At 42.8% G+C, this 24,340-nt stretch overlaps 1 protein-coding gene across 1 annotated transcript in view; it reads right to left on the reverse strand.

Annotated features, from left to right (window-relative positions):
• Positions 1-24,340, reverse strand: part of SCFD1 (sec1 family domain containing 1) — a 326,499-nt gene that overhangs the window by 183,510 nt on the left and 118,649 nt on the right. Inside the window, exons 11-12 of the mRNA XM_082275124.1 lie at positions 7,454-7,593; positions 6,977-7,067 (exon numbers count right to left, since the gene is read on the reverse strand). Of these exons, the coding sequence (XP_082131250.1) occupies positions 6,977-7,067; positions 7,454-7,593 (231 nt within the window). The remainder of the gene's footprint in view (positions 1-6,976; positions 7,068-7,453; positions 7,594-24,340) is intronic.

A 24,340-nucleotide genomic window follows, 5' to 3' on the forward strand; every position in this document is an offset into this window, starting at 1 on the left:
CGCGCGAGTGGCTGCATGCACTGCAAATATCTCCTAAACCATGCCGGTTTAGGAGATATTATTTGTACCTACAGGTAAGCCTTATTATAGGCTTACCTGTAGGTAAAAGTGTCAAAAAGCGGGATACTACCACTTTAAAGGGGTCCTGTATAGATCCAGCGCTGTGCCCAGATTCCATTTTTCTCTTCCCTCTCTCACACACTTGCCTGAAAGCAGTGGAAGCCATTGGTCCCTGCTGCAGTCAGTCAATACATATGAGAAGGAAGCGGGGTTGAGCTGCATTGTGTGTGTCTATGGATGCCCACAGCCTGGCTCGGAAGCAAGACTGCACGTGACCCCCACTAGCAAACAGCTTTCTAGCAGAGCAGACACAAAAATGGAGGAGCAGACAGCGCCAACGAGAAACCCCGGAAAAGGAGGTTCTGGGTAGCTCTGTGCAAAACTATTGCACAGAGCATGTAATTGTACATTTTTGTTATTTTAATTAAAAAAAAAAAACCTTGCCAACCACTTTAATGCAATGTAAAGTGAGCTTATGCATTAAAAAAAAAAAAACTGGATTTTTGTAAGAACTTACCATAAAATCCTTTTCTCTGAAGTTCATTGACAGACACAGCTCTGCTTAATCATAGACTATAAGCAGCACTAGGCGGAAAAAAGGCTTGTCCACGCCTATAGGGGCTGTCCCAGCTGGCATAACCCCTCCGGCTCTTCTATACTCAAACAGTTGTGTTGCAAGCAGTGACAGAAAAAGACCCCATAACTCAAAAGTAGAGGGGTGGGTGCTGTGTCTGTCGATGAACTTCAGAGAAAAGGATTTTACAGTAAGTTCTAACAAGAAATTCAGTTTTCTCCATCGTTCATCAACAGACGCAGCTCTGCTTAATCATAGACTATAGTGATGAAATAAAAAAAATAAAAAAAACACAATCTATCCCCGTTACAGCTAAGACTGAAGTCCCAGCAGGGAACTAGGCTCTATCCCTCCCAAAGCAGTAAAAACATGAGGGGTGGGAACAAGACAGGAACAAAAAACCTGAATGTCCCAATAGCCAAACATAGCCAACCAGGTAAAACAGAGCTCAACCAGAAACAACAGGAGCTCCCCCAGAACAACGAACCCTCAAAGAAAAACCAAAAAAGGGGGTTCTCTCTAACACTGCAGCCTACAAAACCTTGCGGCGAAAAGAAGCACCCGCTGATGCCAGCACATCTGCCTTGTAGAATTTTATAAAGGTATGCACAGATGACCAAGTTGCCGCCTTGGAAACTTGTAGCATCGACGTCTGATGGCGAAAAGCCCAGGAGGCACTCAGCGCTTTAGTAGAATGCACCTTCACTGGAAAAGGAGGAATCTGACCCTTCAGTGAATAGGCCTGTACCACCGTCTGTCTGATCCATCTGGAAATGGTTGCAGCAGACGCAGCCAGTCACTTACGAGGTCAATCTAGAAGGACAAAAAGAGCATCCGATTTTCTGAAGGACGCAGTGGTCTCTAAGTAAACCCTGATAGCCCGGACCACATCCAAAGAATGTAAAGCATAATCCTTAGAATGCTGAGGTGAAGGGAAAAAGGAAGGCAGTACAATGTCTTCATTAAAATGAAAATCAGAAACCAGCTTAGGAAGGAACGACTGATTAGGTTGAAGTACCACCTTATCTCTGTGAACCACCAGATAAGGGGAGCGGCAAGACAACGCCGCCAATTCAGATACTCTGCGGGCAGAAGTGATCGCCACCAAGAAAGCAACTTTCTGAGACAAAGCAAGCAGCAAAATTTCCCAAATTTTCTCAAAAGGAGGCTTTTAAAGAACAGACAGCACCAAATTGAGATCCCATGGCTGTAACGGGGATCACCGCGGAGGCGCCAAATTGTGCACACCTTAAATAAACATCCGTATGACTCAGACAAAGTTTGTCCGAGGGAGACAAACTGTTTGAGTATAGCAGAGCCTGAGGGTTAATGCCGGCTGGGGCAGCCCCTATAAGGCCTCTTTCACACGGCCGCTCCGGTGTTCTGCTCCGCTGCGGGACATTTTTTTTTTTTCACGGAGCGGATGACATTTGTGTCATCCGCTCCGTATGTCCGCATATCATCCCATCCGTTTGCGGATGATATGCGGACATAATGTAAGTCTATGGGCATTGCGGATGTCAGCGGATGACACCGCTGACATCCGATTTTCCTTCCTTTCCGTTTTTTGAACGGAGGAAAAATAGGGTTCTGTTCCGTTCCAAAAAACGGAACAGAACTGAAAGGAAGAAAATCGGATGTCAGCGGATGGTATTCCGCTGACATCCGCAATGCCATTGACTTACATTATGTCCATAAATCATCCGCAAAAAAATAGGATGATTTGCGGGCATACGGAGCGCCCGTGTGAAAGGGCCCTAAGCGTGGACAAGCCTTTTTTCCACCTGGTGCTGTTTATAGTCTATGATTAAGCAGAGCTGTGTCTGTGGATGAGCGATACAGAAAACAGGGTGGTTGTCATTATACAGAGACTAAGCTAGCCATAGATGGATAGAATTTCGAATGAAAATCTTTTGGGGAAAAATGTCCCAGAATATCCATTTGTTGTTTAAAAGATTTTTTTGATTTTAACATTAAGTTTTGGAATGAATGGACTTTACCACAAAAACTGTTAGAAATTCATTCACTCAAGAAAATATTTCAATCCTACTCCTTCAAATTTTCTCATCACTGCAGTCGAAAACAAATGTCGATTTAACCCACTAATGATTAGAACAATGAACAAACTTTTTAAGAAGCTTCATTTCCTAATTTTCATTCAAAATTCTACCCATCTATCTATCATTGTGTAGCTGTTGTGTTGCCTAGCTTTTTTTTCTAGCAGTTTTGCACTGACTGCACTGCAGTAGTGATTTAAAATTATTGCAGCGAGTGCACTACTGCAGCAGTTTATTATGCATTAATGCACAATCAGAATGATGTGAAACGAAATGTCGCTGCAATTGAAGTTTTCCTATTAGTTCTCATGCCGTTAAGGTGAGAAGAACGAGCCCTTAATGTTAAAATTGTTAATAATAATAATAATAATTAACAAGTGGACCCACTTGTCTTGTACCAGGGAAGTTCATGGGTCCGGGAACCAGTGGAGAGGACCCCCCACCCCAGATTCGGGTGAGGGCACTCCTTCATACTGAAGGGGCCCTGTCCGCGGGTCTGGAGAAACCCACTCTTGACTTGCCAGACCAAGTTCATTTGGATCCTTCAGAGGAGGCCCTGAAAGGCTTTGATTCCTTGTCAGTCAACCCTGAGAGATGAAAACACTTTATGAGCCGAGAAGGAGGGCCCACATCTACAACGAGGGCCCTTGCTCTTAGCTTGCGGAAGAAAGGTACTCTTCCCCCATGAGACCTTTATTGATGTCATCCAGGGTAGCACCAAACAAGCGATTCCCTTGAAAGGGAAGATCAGTTAAAGTCTTTTTAGAAGTCTGGTCCGCAGACCAGCATTTGAACCAAAAGACACGCCGGAGGACCACTGCCGAAACAGAGAGCCAAGCCACTGAGGTAACCGCATCCAAAAAGCGTTACACATAAACTGCAGCCCCTGGACCAGCTGGTCTGCCAGCTCAGCAAAGGCAGGGGGGGAGCTGCTCCCCCTCCAGCTTACAACGTAAAAGCTTAGCCCATTCAGTCAGAGTCTGTAACACCAGGGCAATGGTGAATATCGGCCTCAGTGCCAAACCAGCCAGGGTGTCCATATTGTGGGCCACAGCATCCACCTTCCTGTCAGCCGAGTTCTTCAATCGGAATCATGGTTGCCTTGTTTAATCTGGAAACAGGAGGGTCCACCACCAGTGGAACAGTCTACTTCTTAAGAAGGAACTCCTCATAGGGGTATCACCTAGCAAATCGCTTAGGGACCCCAAACTGAGGCTTTAGTCGTCCTCACACTTTAGTGACAATTCTGCCAAAATAAGAGGGGAAAGGGAACACCTTTGCCGCTCTGGATGGCTTGTGAGTGCCAAAGGGAACCTGGTCCTCCATCTTTAAGGTCTCACACAGAAAAACAAACAGTGCGTCCATCGGTGCTTTTTCGTGCGCGGTTGCAGAAGTGAAGGAATCATCCTCACTATCTGAGGATTTAGAGCACATGGTCACCGATCAAGCAGGGTGACCCTTGTCCGCTGCAGCTGAATCAGATTTAGGATCTGATGAGATAGATGAGGCAGGAGAAGTCGGGGGTGCTTTTTGCTAGCCCATCGCCCAAAAGCCACCTCCACCCGGGACACAAAGGACTCCAGGACCGCCCTCAGTGCATCGATGGATGGTTGGGACACGGAGGGCCCCGCCACCTCAGAATAGAAATCAGATGGGGAGATGTGCTCCAAAGATTCCATAAGTCACCAGGGGAACCCCACAAAAAAGTGTAACACACTGCTAAGGGACAACCCCCACCACTCTGGCAGCACAACCCGGTTGCCACTCACAGAGCATCAATCGATCCCCAGCAGAGAGGAAGAGAACCCCACCAGATTCACCACCCCGCAGAAACCAGGCACCGTGGCCACCAGAATCTGCACTGCACGTGTGGTGATCAGGCGATTCAGGAGTAAGCACCAGTGGATGGGGAGGGGCTCCCACTGCCGAAAACACCACCCTGAAGGCTCCACAGACATGGCCGCCACTGTTTTCTATGGCAAACCACCGTAAAATGCCGCCGGACTATACAAACATGACCGCCGTGCATTTCAGCACAAGACTACGAGAAAATGACGGCCCCGTGTGGCACCTCGAGGCTTACAAGGACCCAGGAGGGATCCCTAGGCCTTAAGGACAGGCACAGGCAGGACGAGGGGCCCTGGCAGGAGCCCTCCCTAGGGCAGCCCCCCCCCCCTCCCGCACAGCCGATCATGCAGTCGCTGGCAGCGCACCACCCCTCGCCCCTATCCCCACCACAGGAGGGGGATCAGACCACCCACACAGCCCTAGCAAAAGTGAAGGGAGGGGTAGGATGGGGGACAGATGAGGGGGGTGCCTGACGGGAAGGAGGGGAACCCGGGAGTCAGACCGTTCCAAAGAGGGGCCCACGTCCACCCCAAAACCCTCCAGGGGAAGAGAGGGGACAGCTACTCACCATACCAGGAACCAGGTGGACATCGCTTCAGACAGAATCCCTCGCCATTGAAATGGGGGGCTGTCGGCCAGGAGGAATGCTGGACAGGAATACAAATCCTTAGGCAGGTAAAAGACTTCCTATATACAGTATGCATTTAATATATGTATTCGGCAATTTTTCAAAGGATCAACTTTTATTAGCTGCTTTGCTGAAGATAAACTTAAGAGGATGTTATTCCACTGCATAGTTTGGTGTCTGTCCTAAAGAAGGTCAGAGAGAGTGAACAGTAAGGAATGTCCTTTAAGGCTACATTCATATGGAAAATCAGCAGATTCTTGCCAACTATTGTAAATGCTGCTTGCACACAATGGGTGTTTATTTACTAAAACTGGAGAGTGCAAAATCAGGCTCATTTATGTATAGAAGCCAATCTGCTTCCATGTTTTAATACCAAAGCTTAATTGAGCAAGCTGAGGTTAGAAGCTGATTGGTTTCCATACAGAAGTGAGTCTGATTTTGCACTATTCAGCTTTAGTAAATAAACCTCACTGTGTGTTAACAGCTGCAGCTGCCAACCACGCCTGTCAGATTTGTACTAATCACTGTCAGCCTTCACTGTTGTTTGCATGTAACTGTTCATCAGAGTAGCAACATGCCAATAGGGCTTCCAACAGACCAACCCTGGATGCTGTCAGTTTGTGTCCAGGCTCGTAATTTCTGCAGAGTTTTGGCCTTAGACAAACTGGCAGCAGCTAATTGGCCAGTTTGTTTGCAGCCCTAGCACAAACTGTTGCTGTGCCAAAGGCGGTGTTTAGCAACTTCTGAATGCAGCAAACTATCTGTGGCTTAACTGCTGTGTGAATGTAGCCTTATAGCCCTTTCAGTATTGTAGAGTACTGATAGAGTCCAGAGGACACCTATATCACTTTACAGTACAGGACAGAACACTAGCAAACTAAATGTACAGTAAAGCTGCAGGAAATTAGAGAAATAGTGTATTCATGGATAAACAGAAAGAAAGCATTGTTTTTGTGTGTTGCCAGCTGTGGTAGAACAGAGGACATAGGAAACTGGATCGTGGGTGCAATAGGTTTAAATTTAGGGCTCAGGCACACTGGAACATGATGCAGGAAACCTACGTTCTATGCACATATACCGCAATATGTTGTGGTTGTCAATATAATCCTAACACCACTCCAAATGCAGATCACAAATGCAGTCATAGTGATACTGTAGTACCCTGCGATCTGGTGCGGTGCTTTTTTGAAAAGTAGTGCATGCACTACCTTTAATGCAATCCAGTGCAATTTCAGCTCATTCAAATGAACCGCCTGAAAACCCGCATCGTACTGACATCACATATGAATCACACAGGAACGCATTTCCTAAAGGTAATTTGCTTTTAAATATGTTTATGTTCCAACTACTTGCCTACTTTTTATTATTTTTATTACTTTTTATTATGTCTGGCGTTGTAACTCTAAGGCCCCGTTCACACTGGGGCGATCCGACTTGCCGGGGCGACCTCATAGGTTGCGGCGCGCTGCTCGCACCGCGACCTCGGAGCGGCCGGCACGGACTTAATAACATTGAAGTCTATGCAGGTCGCTCCGGGTGGCCCCAAAGAAGCTCCGGACCCTTTTTCTAAGTCGGAGCGACTTGTGTCGCTCCTATTAGAACGGGTCCATAGCTTCTCTATGGTGAGCGACCTACGGCGACCTGTCAGGCGACCAGGTCGCCTGACAGGTCGCCCCAGTGTGAACGGGGTCTTATGCAATATATATTTTGGAAGGGTCTGAAACAGAAACAATTTGCCACTAAAATTAAAAACATAAAAATGAAACCTACTGCATGATACATTGATGACAGTGACTTAAAACTCCTTACCATAATAGTTTTGAGTCTTTTAACTTCGTCTTCTTGATTGCGGTAAGATTCCAACTCTTGCTGCACTGATTCAGCAACCTCGGGAAAGGGGCTATGGAGAGAGTAACAGAGATGACTCATATACTGTGTATATATCATTGCTAGTAAGCATAGGGTTAGGTAGGTCAGGGGCATCCTCTCTCTAAAGCACAGGAAAGTACAGCACATTTTTCGTAAACCAGAAAGTATTAACATGTCATCAATATTGTAAAAAAAAGGAACTGCTTGTTTTTGGGATTTGTGTTATAAGTGATGTAAAAAGCGAACACTATACTGTAATAAGTTTACTATAAAATATTGGGATTTTAGGGATGAGCACCATGGGTTTATACAAAGTTACCATTGAAAGACTTGTAAATGTAACATGAAATAATAAAATGCCAACAAAGTGAGAAAAGATGGGGAAAAAAAGTACAGATTCAGGATTTCTCAACACACCTGCCTTTATGTTTTTGCCAGAACTTATCAGAAACGGTTAGATCATAAGACTTTTTGTTTTTCTTCTTTGGCCGGGCTCCAGAGGGGCTACTTTCTGCTGCTGGGGTTTCTTCTAGATTGACTCTGTTAAGATGAAAGTCCTATAACAGACGAAAATGTGAAGGTTAGGGCTGTATCCACATGTATCTTTCAACAAGTGACTCATGTGAAAGACACAACAGGCACACATGAAAAACCCAATCTTTAAAAGACCCTCTATCAGTAATCCTAATAAGTAATAAAACATATTGGGTATTCAATAAAGCATTTGCAACATTTTTTTCTGGCATTAGAAAGTCATGTGCCTAAATCCTGAAAGTACTGTGACAGTTTTATTAACAGTTGTCATGTGTGACAGATTCAGGTAGTCCTTAATTGTGTCGCTATTGCTGTAACAAATTCAAACGAAATTACTGCCAGTTCATAGATATTGTAGATAAATGGCCAGGCGGGAGTATGTACCTGTTGGGTTACACAGTGGCTTGATCTGTGACCGCTGTGTTCACCAAATACTGTGGATCAGTACCGGGCCACTGTGATTGACTCTGGTACAATGCGCTTGCTGTGGCCAATCATGATGCCATTACTTACTACTGTGATCTCTGTGACTGATCAGAATGAACACATTAATACAAGACCAATAACAGTGTCATGATGTAAAAAGTAAGAGTGATTACTTTGACTCGGTTGGCCAGCTTAAGCATGTATTGCAATGTGTGAACTAAAAATCACTGTTATTCATTGCATAGTTTGCTGGAAAGGGTGTATAGCAGTGTGCAGAGGATCCATCCAGAATTTGTAGTGTTACTATGTGGTCACACCCCTTTAGCACCCGTTAGTTTAAATGCATGTATAAGCTATTGGGATTTAAGCACAGGTATATCTTTTCTCTTTTGTAACACAGGTCAATGACCAGAGCTGAACCTAGTAGCTCTACCCCACCATTGGTCTTTATGCACCATGTTGGCATGGTGTCCACTGTAGCATTTGCAGTGGCAAAGTGTAGGACTGGCCATAAGAGGGATTAGGTTGATGCAGTTGGCCAGCTTAAACATGTATTGCAATATGTGTGAACCAAAAATACATTTTTTTCATTGCACAGTTTGCTGGAAAGGGTGTATAAGCAGTGTGCAGAGGGTCCATTCAGAATTTATAGTGTTAATATGTGGTCACACCCCTTTAGCACTCGATAGTTTAAATACATATACAAGCTATTGGGATTCGAGCACAGGTAAATATTTTCCCTGATCACTACCACACAAGTCATATTGTCCCTGATCACTACCACACCAGTCATAGTGTTACCATCAATCAGCATAAAGACTCGGATCCTTTAGGTACGCTCTTCTAAGAGCGTTTAACAGGCAGTGAGGATGCATTGTATCGCCTCCTTGCCACCAGCTTGGACCCTGCACAAGCACCCCACATTCACTTGATTGGGATATGATTGGTGGGTATACAGGGGGTATAATTCCTGCCACAGCTGCGAAGCTAAAGGGGGTGGCAGTTGAGGGGCAGTAAACCATGTCTCAATCACACGGTTTTACTGCTCCCCAACCTCACGTGGGAAGGAGCCCTAATAGTACAGCCAATCACAGCCACCACCCCACCAGCCACATTTGTGACAGACCAGTGTAGCTAGAATACTTTTTCCTGATTGCTCACACAGCAGACCAGTGCAGCCAGCAACAGTTTTCCTGACCACTGCCACACCAGTCGCAATGTCACTACACCTGTTTAAGCTAGCAACGGTGTCCCTGATTGTCGCCACACCAGTCCTAGTGTCACCAGACTAGTGTAAGTCAGCAACAGTGTTCCTGATAACTGCTACACAAGTCCCACTGTCACCAAACCAGTGCAGCCAGCAAAAAAGTGTTTCTGATCTTCAACACACCAGTCCAGTATTGCCTCTGCCTGCACTAACTCTGACTTGCTTTTTATCATGTTTCTTCTTGCTGCCTGGACCGATCCTTTGCCGGTTTGCTGACCATGTCTCCGAGTGCCACATAGTCTGACCCATACGCACGTCCAACTGACTAGGTTTCTACGAGACACCGGTCACAGCTATCCCCTGCAGACAACTGAAATCCTGGAACTACATTAACTCTTTTCTTCTTCCTTTCTTCAGCGTCCTGCACTTCCTGGTTAGTGAACATGGCATTCCTGGGGGTTAGCCACTTACCAGTATGGCTAGGCTTACTTGGCTTATAGCAACTGGGACTAATACAGGAGATGCTAAACTAAGCTATACTCCCTAATCACTCGTACAGAGGCATTGGTTTTAAAACAACTGGTTGCTTTGTGTGATTCATCAGATACAATGTCCGGTACATAATCAGTCCAAACAGTGAAAAATTCTCACAAATGTGGTATGACCATAATCTGGAATAGTAGAATGTGTTTTGGGTTGTAATGCTAAGTATGCTTATGCTGTGTTTGAGAAATATAATTAAATTGACAACTTTGTGTGAAAATATATATATATATATATATATATATATATATATATATATATATATACATATATATACATACATACATACAAAGTATCTCACAAAAGTGAGTACACCTCTCACGTTTTTGTAAATATTTTATTATATCTTTTCATGTGACAACACTGAAGAAATTACACTTTGCTACAATGTAGTAGTGAGTGTACAACTTGTATAACAGTGTACATTTGCTGTCCCCTCAAAATAACTCAACAAACAGCCATTATTGTCTAAACTGCTGGCAACAATATTGACTACACCCCCTAAGTGAAAATGTCCAAATAGGGCCCAATTAGCAATTTTCACTCCCCGGTGTCATGTGACTCGTTAGTGTTACAAGGTCTCAGGTGTGAATGGGGAACAGGGGTGTTAAATTTGGTGTTATCGCTCTCACTCTCTTATACTGGTCACTGGAAGTTCAACATGGCACCTCACGGCAAAGAACTCTCTGAGGATCTGAAAAAAAGAATTGTTGCTCTACATAAGATGGCCTAGGCTATAAGAAGATTGCCAAGCCCCTGAAACTGAGCTGCAGCATGGTGGCCAAGACCATACAGCGGTTTAACGGGACAGGTTCCACTCAGAACAGGCCTCGCCATGGTCGACCAAAGAAGTTGAGTGAACATGCTCAGCGTCATATCCAGAGGTTGTCTCTGGGAAATAGATGTATGAGTGCTGCCAGCATTGCTGCAGAGGTTGAATGGGTGGGGGATCAGCCTGTCAGTGCTCAGACCATAGGCCGCATACTGCATCAAATTGGTCTGCATGGCTGTCGCCCCAGAAGGAAGCCTCTTCTAAAGATGATGCACAAGAAAGCCCGCAAACAGTTTTCTGAAGACAAGCAGACTAAGGATGGATTACTGGAACCATGTCCTGTGGTCTGATGAGACCAAGATAAACTTATTTGGCTCAGATGGTGTCAAGCATGTGTGGCGGCAACCAGGTGAGGAGTACAAAGATAAGTGTGTCTTGCCTACAGTCAAGCATGGTGGAGGGAGTGTAATGGTCTGGGGCTGCATGAGTGCTGCAGGCACTGGGGAGCTACAGTTCATTTAGGGAACCATGAATGCCAACACAAAATTGGCCAGGGCAATAACTGCACAGCATGAAGCAGATATCCTACAGAATGACCTGGACAAAATTACGGAGTGGGCAACGACATGGCAAATGAGGTTTAATGTGGAGAAGTGTAAGGTTTTGCACTTGGGGACCAAAAACATAAAAACACAATACATGTTAGGAGGGGAACCCTTGGGGGACTCAAAAATGGAGAAAGATCTGGGAGTCTTGGTTGATGATAGATTAGGCAACAGCATGCAATGCCAAGCGGCAGCTTCCAAAGCCAACAGAATATTAGCATGCATAAAGAAAGGGATGTATTCCAGAGATAAGACTATAATCCTTCCACTTTATAAAACTCTGGTCCGACCGCATCTGGAGTATTCTGTCCAGTTCTGGTCGCCAGTCCTCAGGAGGGATGTGTTGGAGCTGGAGAGAGTCCAGAGAAGGGCAACTAAACTAATTAGGGGATTGGAGGACCTTACCTATGAAGAGCGGCTGCAATCGCTCGATTTATTTTCCCTGGAGAAGAGACGTCTGAGAGGGGACATGATAGCAATTTATAAATATCTTAATGGGGATCTCAGCTTAGAAATAAAGCTGTTTATTCGAAGGAATTGCATGAGGACTCGAGGACATACAATGCGATTAGAGGAGAAGCGTTTTAACCTCAGGCAACGTGGGGGGTTCTTTACTGTTAGGGCTACAAGATTGTGGAATTGTCTACCACAAGAGGTGGTTTCTGCGGGTAGTATGGTGACTTTCAAAAGACTCTTAGACTTACATCTCAAGGATCAGGAGATAAAGGGCTATGTTAGATGATTACAGTCACACACACCTACACAGGTTGAACTGGATGGACTATTGTCTTTATTCAACCTCACCTACTATGTAACTATGTAACTATGTACTATGACATACTGAAGCAGAGTATGATCCCTTCCTTTCAGAGACTGGGCCGCAGAGCAGTATTCCAACATGATAACGCATCTCCAAGACGACCACTGCCTTGCTAAAGAAGCTGAGGGTAAAGGTGATGGACTAGCCAAGCATGTCTCTAGACCTAAACTCTATTGAGCATCTTCAAATGGAAAGATGGAGGAGCGCAAGGTCTCTAACATCCACCAGCTCTGTGATGTCGTCATGTAGGAGTGGAATGATTTCAGTTGCAACCTGTGAAGCTCTGGTGAACTTCATGTCCAAGAGGGTTAAGGCAGTGCAGGAAAATACCACACAAAATATTGACACTTTGGGCCCAATTTGGACATTTCCACTTAGGGGTGTACTCACTTTTGTTGCCAGCGGTTTAGACATTAATGGCTGTGTGTTGAGTTATTTTGAGGGGACAGAACATTTACACTGTTATACAAGTTTTACACTCACTGCTTTACATTGTAGCAAAGTGTAATTTCTTCAGTGTTGTCACATGAAAAGAAATAATAAAATATATTAACAAAAATGTGAGGGGTGTACTCACTTTCGTGAGATACTGTATATATAAAAAAAAAACACAGTGGTGATTAAACACCACCAAAAGAAAACTCTATCTTTGCACCCCAATAAAATTTGTATCATTATTTTGGGAGTGTTGCATTACTGATTTGTCATTCAAAGTGCGGCAGTGCTTAAAATTGAAAAATAGCCTGGGCAGGAAGTAGATGAAAGGGTCTGGTCTTGAGGTGGTTAAGCCTCATTGGTTGCTAGGGTGCAAACCACCAGAGTTCAGAGTCCTAGCAACCAATGACACAGGGCTGAACTTTGACAGAGGATTAAGCCTGCTGAGTGATACTGAGAAATTAGTTACCTGCCAGGTCCAGCAGTGAGTGGATTTCACAGCTGTTAACAGCTATAGCATCAGCTTCCTGCCAAACACAGGGAACATGAACCTAAAGAGGGAACTAATCTTTCAGCTTCCATATCAGGCTATACTCACTATCAAGCTAAGGTGAGGCGAATTACATTGGGAATTAGTGTCTCAACATCAGGCTCTGTCCACCCAAATAGCTAAACTCCAAACACAGCCGACTGGCAGACCTTTAATCACTGAAGAGTCTCAGCCACTGCGCCTGCCTGTGTGACTGTGTGGCCTGGACAGGGTGCTCAGCAAGGGATCTCAGTGTTATTGAACTGTACCCAGGATTGGCATTCACACCCAGGATGAGCCATGAGAAGGAAACATGTACAGGTCTTACACATGGAAGCTGCATTGTGGTTTGTCTGCCCCTCTCTCCCCTTTCCCATTTATAGTGCATCAATGTACATTGCATGAATTTTAAAAAACTTTGTTACACATTCCTTCCTGTTTCTGCTCTTAAAAACTGTTTTTTGTGTGCATAGTTAATCTGAATGGGAACAATTTTTTCAGTAATAAAGTAATACTATGGGCAAAACTTTTTTTTTTTTCGATAGAGTAAAGGAAGGTCATAACCCCGACAGATTTTTTTTTTTCCATCTGTGTCCCAATGGAGAGATTTCGCTTCACTTCCTGTCCCATAGCCAAACAGGAAGTGAGATGAAATCCTTGCAAATGAAGGGAATTATTTGGGGACCCCCAGGCTACCAAAACACAGACACAGACAGCAATAAAATCTTACATGGGGTCTAACCCTTCTACACTATATCCAAAACTAAAAAAAAAAAAAAAAAGTTTTGCCTGCAGTTATACTTTAATCAGCTGATGTACTTGTACTGTTCTAATGAGGAAAGCTGCAGTATTGGCATTCCTCTAAAAGTAATGCACCATTTTGGAGAATCTCACCAAAATATACATTTTTGTTGCAGAGGATGCCTAAAATATGACTTGTGACCTACTGCAGACTTCCGGAGAAATCAGTGAGCCAGATCACACAAGCAGAAATTGACATTTCTGGGAACATTCTGTACTCCCAACTGTGTACAGAAGGCCTTCATGTTGCGCCATATTTCATTGAATTTTACAGAAAATTACAGTGGTTGCAGATTGAAAAGGAAAAGTAACTTTTAAATTACCATTCATTTACAATATGGCTTATGTACTGTATATGTTATATATATTTCTTTCTATTTTTACACCAAAAAGAGTGAAAATATTTGCAATCAAAACTATTTATTTTTTTATTTATTTCTAAAATAAATTTTCTTCCACTTCCAAATTGTGGATCATTTTGTGTAGAGCAGTTTTATAAAACCCCAACTATGTATCTAATTTATAGGCTTGAGCACTACAAAATATTGAATGGTCCAAAAGGATGAATACTTGTGCCAGTCATTATACATGTTTTATTGACCATAATACAGAAGAACAAAGGATGCTTTGAGAGCCTGACAAGATATGTGTTATGGAGGTCTATTTACTTTTAGACAGCTTAAACAATTTTAAAACCAAGGCATCTGATACAGCCAGAAAAATGAAACTCATTTCAAACCATGATTAACACATTACTTTTCCATGAGCCCTAGCACAAGCATATAGCACTATGACTAAGAAATCTCCAGCTCTATAAACCTAAGGCCTGTCTAGTTAAGACTGTTGGCAGATACATATTCCTGGATGGTAAACCCTAAATCACATTTCAGTAAAAATAATGAAAAAAAATGTTTTCACAATATCACCATATTTATATTTCTCTCAGCTATTTCTTAAAATAAATGAAAGTTATGTCTTTGTAACTGTTTGCAAGAGGAGAGTAGCAGAACACATCTCCTCTTTATTTAGTGACAAAGACAGGATAGCAGTCCACTAAATGAATCTATAAGATTAAAGTGGAAAGGACCAGATCAGTTATACCATGGATAGTGTTATCACAAATTAAACCCAAAACAATTAACAACCTAGGGTTAAACATAAAAGTACAAACTGCCAAAAGGGGAACCTCCGCTTGTTCGTACCCTCCACTACCAAGTTTGGCACTTTTTGGGGAGGAGGGGGGAGCGGGTACCTGATGTTGACAGGTTGTTACACTGAGGAAGGCTTACAGAAGCAGATGAATTGGCATGGTGGAGGACCAGCAGGGCTCCCATACCTCTCAGATAGCAGAATTAAAGTCGCTGGTGATTTCTCCTGAATTGCCATATGAAAACACCAGAGTGATGTTATTCCCCGGATGCAGAAGTGTTGTCGGTCCTTCAACGAGGTCAGGCGCAGACTTTGCGAGAAAAACATCAAGTACAGCATACTATATCTCAGTCGGCTGAGAGTACCACATCAGGGCATCCTCAGGTTCTTTGACACACCTATTAAAGCCAAGGACTAGATCAACAATCTGCGATTCTCTAACCAGTTTGCCAGCTAAGAGTAGAAGGCCTCTGTCATTACTGGAGTTCAGTGGCATGGATCCTGCACCTAATGGAAGCACTAATGCCTGGATATATGAGAGCTTCAGACACACCAGAAGGTAAATCCTTATGACCTTTCAGCTGGAAGATTGCTCGTGTGCCATGGAGCAAAGGAGACAATATTCCTACAATGGGCCTTTCTTTTTCTTGTTAAAAGCACAAAGCCGTAGTAGCCCTGTGACGTTTTTCTGTTGGATTAACAAATTTCATTTTTTCCTTTTTCCTCTTTTTGACTTTTCTAAGTTACGCTCTTCTACTTGTTTGACATGTTTTTGGGAGAACGCTGCGTGTTTTACATAGCGGCAGGGAGTTATATGGGACTGGGGACTGTTTTTGAACTTTAGTGCAAAGTATCATACTTGCATTTGCTACCGGAAGAACTAAGGATTCCTTGGAGTCCTCGGGTGTCCTTCGATTCTCAATTTTACTCTGTTATACAGTATTTAGAGATTTTCTGTATGATTACATATGTTGGGGTCGGTAGTTAATCTGGTGTCTTGTAACGCCCGAGGCCTAAGTGACACATTTCGTCAAGCCTTGATGTTCCAATTTTTCAAACATAAACCTCACATAGTCTTCTTGCAGGAGATTAATTTGGATGGTAACAGGATTCTGGCTTTTTGTCGCCCCTGGATCCAGCGTGCTCTGCATGCTACATTTTCTACCTATTCTAGGGGCATATCCATTCTTATTAATAAGGCTGTTCCTTGTACCATCCATACCGGGACCAAAAGGGCAGAATCCCTTTTTGAAAAAGGTGATAAAAATGGCAAGCTGCCGGCTATGTTGGTGGCAGAACAGAGGGTTCAGACGAAAGTCCCCTGCATTAGAAACGTGCAGGGATCCGTGCTTACAGACCCGGCAGACACTTTTGTGGAATATTATAAAGCACTATACGCACCTATCTCACCTTATAATGAACAGGATTTGGAGTGCTTACTCTCCTCCCTAAAAAATCTAGTTCTTTCAGCTCCAGATAGGGGCAGTTTAGAGGCAGACATTACAGTAAAAGAAATAGAGTCGTTGATTCGGGGCTTTCCTCCTCGCAAATCCCCTGGCCCAGGTGGCTTTTGTGTGAAATGGTATAGATTGCACATGTAGGATATTATCCCGAGACTTCAGTCACTATTTAATTTCTGCTTGGAACACCAAGTTCTCCCTGACTCCCTTATGGAAGCTCAGGTCATTTTGTTAGCTAAATCAGGTAAAGATCCTTTAGAGTGTTCATCCTACAGACCCATCGCTCTTTTAAATCAGGACCTTAAGATTTTAACCAAGATACTGGCTACTAGGTTATCACAGGTTATCACCACCCTGGTGGATATAGATCAGACAGGTTTAATTCCTCAGAAATCCACAGACACTAATCTCCGCAGGCTATTTGCACACCTACATATTGATCATGTCAACCCTGGAGCGAGGGTAGTGGTGTTACTCGATATGGCAAAGACCTTTGATTCTGTGGACTGGAACTATATGTTCAAGATTTTACGTTATAAAGGGGTTTGGAAACCAGTTTCTTACCTGGATATCTTTGCTTTACAGCAGTTCTAAGGCGGCTAGGCATGGCAGTTTCTCCTCAGTTTTCAGTGGAAAGGGGTACACGTCAGGGGTGTCTGCTTTCCCCCCTCTATTTGCACTCGCAATAGAACCAAAACCATTGCCCTGCGGACAACTTTGGCGGGAAGAGCACTTAAGGTTGGAAACATATGTGAATGCACTGCCCTTTACGTGGACGACCTGCTACTTTTTTTTTACAGGATCCTAGACAGTCTATTAAAGCAATTGGAAAAGTAGAAAGAAAGAATTTTGGACTTTATTGGCACCAGTATTAAAATTAGTTTCCCAACTTGGATTAAATTCAACATCTGTTTATTCGCATTGTACAGACGACCCCCAGAGATGGTTGTATATCCTTCTCTATGGCCGCCTTATGAATATATATTACTCTGTGATACATGTGATTGCCGTTATCAATTGCAAATTACCTATTATGCTGTGTGACTTTATTTGCACACTGTTTTGAGGCTTTGTTGCCTTATTTTATTGTATGTAAATTGTTTGTCTGTCATTTCCTAATATTCTTGTCTCTGTATATATGTTTTTTGTGAGTTTCTAATAAATATATACCAATAAAGTATAAGAATTCCAAAATTCTTTCTTTCTACTTTTCCAATTCCATTATCAAGGATGTGGCACCTTTATCATTCATTTTGCGCCTAGGTATCCTGCGACCCAGGAGCGCATATGCAAAGTATTTGATAGTCTATTAAAGCAGTCTTTGAGGTTTTAAACACTTTAGAACATTTTTCTGGCCGAAGAGTTAACTGGGATAAATCTAACGTGATGCCCATAGATGCAGGAGCTCAGGCTAAGGCGGCTCAGACTGCTCCCTATACCCTGGGTCTTTGAGTTTAAGTACCTTGGCACCCAGAGTAGGAGACTATATGTCACAAAATGTACTCCCTTTACTTTCTAAAGTCAGGACACAGCTGGAGGCATGGGGACACTTATCCCTTTCATTGATAGGCCGAGTAAACTTTATCAAGATGAAAATCTTGCCGGTATTTCTGTATCTTTTGCGTAATTCTCCATTTTGGGTTCCTTGTTCATATTTTAGACATGCAATTACCAGGTTTAGTTCCTTATTATGGCCATCATCCCAGGATAGGGTTTCGTAATCTACAGGAGCCTGTTGGGCAAGGAGGCCTGGCACTGCCGGATCTCTTCAAATACTTCTTGGCAGGCCAGATGGTTGTGTTAAGGCGCTGGTTGCTGGGAGACGACAGTGATGCAGTAACAGTGCTTGAGGCCGCACTCCTGAGTTCATACTGATCACAGAGACTCTTTACTACCTGGTCTATAGAGGTCCCCAAGTAGTGTCCCCCTTGGCTGGGTCAATGGGTGCCACCTTACGTGCCTAGGACAGGGTGCAGGTATTGATGTAACTTGATGCTCTGGTTTGTTCACCAACTGCCCCATTATGGTTCAATCCTAAATTTCCCCATTTTGATGGCATTCCAGACCCTGTATTGTGGGCCAGAGTGGGTATCAAACAACTGAAGGATATCACGGTGGAGGGGGGGGGGGGGGACTCCTTACGTTCGACCAATTAAAATCGAAATACCACCTTCCAAATTGGTATTTCTTCTGTTTCCTGCAGTTGCGGCATGGATTCTTAGCACAATTTGGATCTGAAACCCTAGAGATTAGGTCTTCTCCTCTGGAGCGATTGTTGTGCAATGAATCGCTGCGGTAACCCCTGTTGCAGGTTTGAAAAAAGAGGTATTTGTTGAAAGGCTGAAAGCACTAGTTATATGTAGGGACAATTGGATGCCATCAATACCCAATTTTCAGGGGGATGATTGGGATGATATGTGGGACCACCCGTTCAGGACTCTGATGTTGGCTAGGGACCGATATATTCAATTTAAAGTTGCTCTATGGAGCCTATTATACTCCAGCAAGAATAGCCACTATATATGGCACGGGCCCGGCAGAATGTTGGCGCTGCACCACCTCTCAGCATCAAAATGCAGATTTCGATCACATATTCTGGCAATGTCAGCCAACATGTGAGTTCTGGACGGGGGTCACTCGTACTCTTCAGGACTTTATTTCCCTCCCAGTCCCCATGACAGTCCTGGTTTGTATATTAGGCCTGGTAGAGGAGGTAGCACTGCACAGAGCACAAATAGTCTCCTATCACTCTGCCTCTTCTATGCACGCAAGGTCATTCTGTTATGCTGGAAAAAGACAGAGGCCCCTTCTTTGTCTTACTGGAAGGGTATTATTAATAAAGCTCTGCCTCTATTTAAAGCCCCATACTTAAGCAGGGGTTTTCCCCAAAAGTTAGAAAAGGTATGGCAATACTGGCTGTCAGCCACTGATACCCTGGATTAAATCTTCTCTTGGAGATCGTAGTAACAGTCTAAATGTACGGTTTTCTCACGTGGACTGGAATAAATAGCTTTGGATAAGGGGTTCATATTCTTTTCATATAAGATACTTCTCTGTTATGGAGCTATTGTTAGCTGTGGGGCACTATGTTCTTGTATGTTTTCCTATGCACTTTATAGAATATTGCACTATTGGGAAAGGGGGGGGGGGGAGGGAGGGATTATCTTTTTGCCTAGCTAGTTTTTCTTTTTAGTTAGGCTACTACCTAGTAGGGTTCTTATCGGGTAGTACTGTGTTTTTTTTTTGTTTGAACTGTTTTCTATGTCAGAAAAAGTTTTAAAAAATTATTTTCCAAAAAAACAAAAAACAAAACGATGTGGTGTCAGGTCCTGCCTGAATGCATAAAAATTGAAAGTGTTTAGGCTTGACCTCATCTTATATAGTTTTGGTAAATCTAAAGGAAAATTGTACAAAAAAAATTGTATAATGTATAGCAAGCCTTAGATGTTGTGGCTAAATAGATTTTCCATATTTAGGGTAAGTACATCAAGTTCAGAAAATACCCATTGATCATGATAAAAATGCAGGGTAATTGTCACTTCTTGTGACATGGAGTAAAATTTTAAACAATTTTTTTGGCCTTCTCAGCTATCTTCTGTAAGCTACAACCACCCCAGCATGTAAGAGATAAAGGGAGGAGGATGTGTTTGTAGTCTAAATCAGGAAAGCAATCTAGGGTGACAGGGAGGAATCGAGCAACTATAGACCAGTGAGTCTGACATCAATAGTAGGCAAATTAATGGAAACCCTATTAAAGGATAGGATTGTGGAACATCTTAAATCCCATGGATTGCAAGATGAAAAACAACATGGGTTTACTTCAGGGAGATCATGTCAAACAAATCTTATAGATTTTTTTGACTGGGTGACTAAAATAATAGATGGTGGAGGTGCAGTAGACATTGCATATCTAGATTTTAGTAAGGCTTTTGACACTGTCCCACATAGAAGACTTATCAATAAACTGCAGTCATTGAGCATGGACTCCCATATTGTTGAGTGGATTAGGCAGTGGCTAAGTGACAGACAACAGAGGGTTGTAGTCAATGGAGAACATTCAGAACAAGGTCATGTTACCAGTGGGGTACCTCAGGGATCTGTACTGGGACCAATTTTGTTTAATATCTTCATAAGTGATATTGCAAAAGGCCTCGATGGTAAGGTTTGTCTTTTTGCTGATGACACAAAGATATGTAACAGGGTTGATGTTCCTGGAGGGAAACGCCAAATGGAAAAGGATTTAGGAAAACTAGAAGAATGGTCAGAACTCTGGCAACTGAAATTTAATGTGGATAAGTGCAAGATAATGCACCTGGGGCGTAAAAATCCAAGGGCAGAATATAGAATATTTGACACAGTCCTGACCTCAGTATCTGAGGAAAGGGATTTAGGAGTAATTATTTCACGAAATGCCAGCAGAATGCTTGGATGTATAGGGAGAGGTATAAGCAGTAGAAAGAGAGAAGTGCTTATGCCGCTGTACAGAACACTGGTGAGACCTCACTTGGAGTATTGTGCGCAGTACTGGAGGCCATATCTCCAGAAGGATATAGATACTCTAGAGAGAGTTCAGAGAAGAGCTACTAAACTAGTACATGGATTGCAGGAAAAAAACTTACCAGGAAAGGTTAAAGGACCTTAACATATATAGCTTGGAAGAAAGAAGAGACAGAGGGGATATGATAGAAACTTTTAAATACATAAAGGGAATCAACTGGGTAAAGGAGGAGAGCATATTTAAAAGAAGAAAAACTACCACAAGAGGACACAGTTTTAAATTAGAGGGGCAAAGGTTTAAAAGTAATATGAGGAAGTATTACTTTACTGAGAGAGTAGTGGATGCATGGAATAACCTTCCTGCAGAAGTGGTAGCTGCAAATACAGTGAAGGAGTTTAAGCATGCATGGGATAGGCATAAGGCTATCCTTCATATAAGATAGGGCCAGGGACTATTCATAGGATTCAGATATATTGGGCAGACTAGATGGGCCAAATGGTTCTTATCTGCCGACACATTCTATGTTTCTATGCTGCTCCTAAGGCAGGAACTGAGTTATAGGCAGGACCAGTACAACCAGGGTTAATACAACCACAACATTTAAGTACTGGTAAGCTGCAATATATATTACATTTTTGATTTTGGGCTAAGATACACTTTTTTTAAACATTTTGAAACTGGTGGCAAATTCTATTAGATGAGAAAAAAGTGGGGATATTATGCCAAAAAAGAGCTCTGGAACTGTAAACTTTATTTTCACTGCTGTCTTGAATTTGGCCACAATCCTGGTACATATAGTACAAAACTAGGATAATGATGATGGCAGAGCAACTAACATACTCCAAAAACAGCATATGCACTATTATTAATAAGGTATCTTTGTTTCAAGTATTTTAAAAAGTCACAGTAGAGAGATGCACCTTTTACAGTAACATGCACACAAGTGTACAGCCCCGGCAATAAGAGCTGTACAAGATTTCCTATCTGAATTCCATACACTCCATTTCTCCCCGTGGTCCTTCTGGATCGTGCTTTACTCAATCCAAAAGATTTTTCTCTTGCAGTCATCTTATTACTACTTTACATGCTGTGAATAAACACCAAAAAAGGAGGGTATGTTCTCTGTCAGCCTCTATCACATTTCAAAAGTGGCAAATGGATTATAGTGCCCTACTCACTCATACAGAGCTCTGACAGATACTACCCACCCACACAGACACTGAACCTTACACTGCCGAAAATTTGTCAGAGAGCCTTTCAAGCAGATAAAGTTAATGAAAAGACTAAGTGGTAAGGCAGAGCCACACGTAACTTTTCTACAGTTCATAAAAGAAACAATGACATCATCAGGGCAATACTAGGAATACTAGTATTTACAATTGTTTATATGTGCCCATTACTTCAGAGAAGAAGCCTGATCGATATATAAATGCTAGTTAGCTACATCTTCTATACATTTAAATAAACTACAGTGCCTTGCGAAAGTATTCGGCCCCCTTGAACTTTGCGACCTTTTGCCAGATTTCAGGCTTCAAACATAAAGATATAAAACTGTCATTTTTTGTGAAGAATCAACAACAAATGGGACACAATCATGAAGTGGAACGAAATTTATTGGATATTTCAAACTTTTTTAACAAATAAAAAACTGAAAAATTGGGCGTGCAAAATTATTTAGCCCCCTTAAGTTAATACTTTGTAGCGCCACCTTTTGCTGCGATTACAGCTGTAAGTCACTTGGGGTATGTCTCATCATATTATCAGTTTTTCACATTGAGAGACTGAAATTTTTGCCCATTCCTCCTTGCAAAACAGCTCGAGCTCAGTGAAGTTGGATGGAGAGCGTTTGTGAACAGCATTTTTCAGTTCTTTCCACAGATTCTTGATTGGATTCAGGTCTGGACTTTGACTTGGCCATTCTAACACCTGGATATGTTTATTTGTGAACCATTCCATTGTAGATTTTGCTTTATTATTGTTTTGGATCATTGTCTTGTTGGAAGACAAATCTCCGTCCCAGTCTCAGGTCTTTTGCAGACTCCATCAGGTTTTCTTCCAGAATGGTCCTGTATTTGGCTCCATCCATCTTCCCATCAATTTTAACCATCTTCCCTGTCCCTGCAGAAGAAAAGCAGGCCCAAACCATGATGCTGCCACCACCATGTTTGACAGTGGGGATGGTGTGTTCAGGGTGATGAGCTGTGTTGCTTTTACGCCAAACATAACGTTTTGCATTGGTGCCAAAAAGTTTGATTTTGGTTTCATCTGACCAGAGCACCTTCTTCCACATGTTTGGTGTGTCTCCCAGGTGGCTTGTGGCAAACATTATACGACACTTTTTTTGGATATCTTTAAGAAATGGCTTTCTTCTTGCCACTCTTCCATAAAGGCCAGATTTGTGCAGTATACGACCGATTGTTGTCCTATGGACAGAGTCTCCTACCTCAGCTGTAGATCTCTGCAGTTCATCCAGAGTGATCATGGGCCTCTTGGCTGCATCTCCGATCAGTCTTCTCCTTGTAGGAGCTGAAAGTTTATGGCCAGGTCTTCGTAGATTTGCAGTGGTCTGATACTCCTTCCATTTCAATGTTATCGCTTGCACAGTGCTTCTTGGGATGTTTAAAGCTTGGGAAATCTATTTGTATCCAAATCCGGCTTTAAACTTCTCCACAACAGTATCACGGAGCTGCCTGGTGTGTTCCTTGTTCTTCATGATGTTCTCTGCGCTTTAAACAGACCTCTGAGACTATCGCAGTGCAGGTGCATTTATACGGAGACTTGATTACACACAGGTGGATTCTATTTATCATCATTAGTCATTTAGGTCAATATTGGATCAGAGATCCTCACTGAATTTCTGGAGAGAGTTTGCTGCACTGAAAGTAAAGGGGCTGAATAATTTTGCACGCCCAATTTTTCAGTTTTTTATTTGTTAACAAAGTTTGAAATATCCAATAAATTTTGTTCCACTTTATGATGGTGTCCCACTTGTTGTTGATTCTTCACAAAAAATGACAGTTTTATATCTTTATGTTTGAAGCCTGAAATGTGGCAAAAGGTCGCAAAGTTCAAGGGGGCCGAATACTTCCGCAAGGCACTGTATATTGTCAAAAGTATTGTGACGCCTGCATTTACACACATGAAATTTAAGGGCATCCCAGTCTTAGTTCGTAGGGTTCAATATTGACTTGGCCCACCCTTTGCAGCTATAACAGCTTCAACTCTTCTGGGAAGGCTCTCCACAAGGTTTAGGAGTGTGTCTATGGGAATGTTTGACCATTCTTCCAAAACGCATTGGTGAGGTCAGGCACTGATGTTGGATGAGATGGCCTGGCTCACAGTCTCCCCTCTAATTCACCCCAAAGGTGTTGAGGTCAGGACCCCGTGCAGGATACATGAGTGAATTTGAGGTGGAGGAACTTGACTGGCCTGCACAAAGTCCTGACCTCAACAAAATTAGAATACCTTTGGGATGAATTAGAGTAGAGACTGTGAGCCAGGATTTCTCGTCCAACATCAGTGCCT

Source organism: Pelophylax lessonae (assembly GCF_965119305.1).
Source record: "Pelophylax lessonae genome assembly, chromosome: 13".
NCBI lineage: Eukaryota > Metazoa > Chordata > Amphibia > Anura > Ranidae > Pelophylax > Pelophylax lessonae.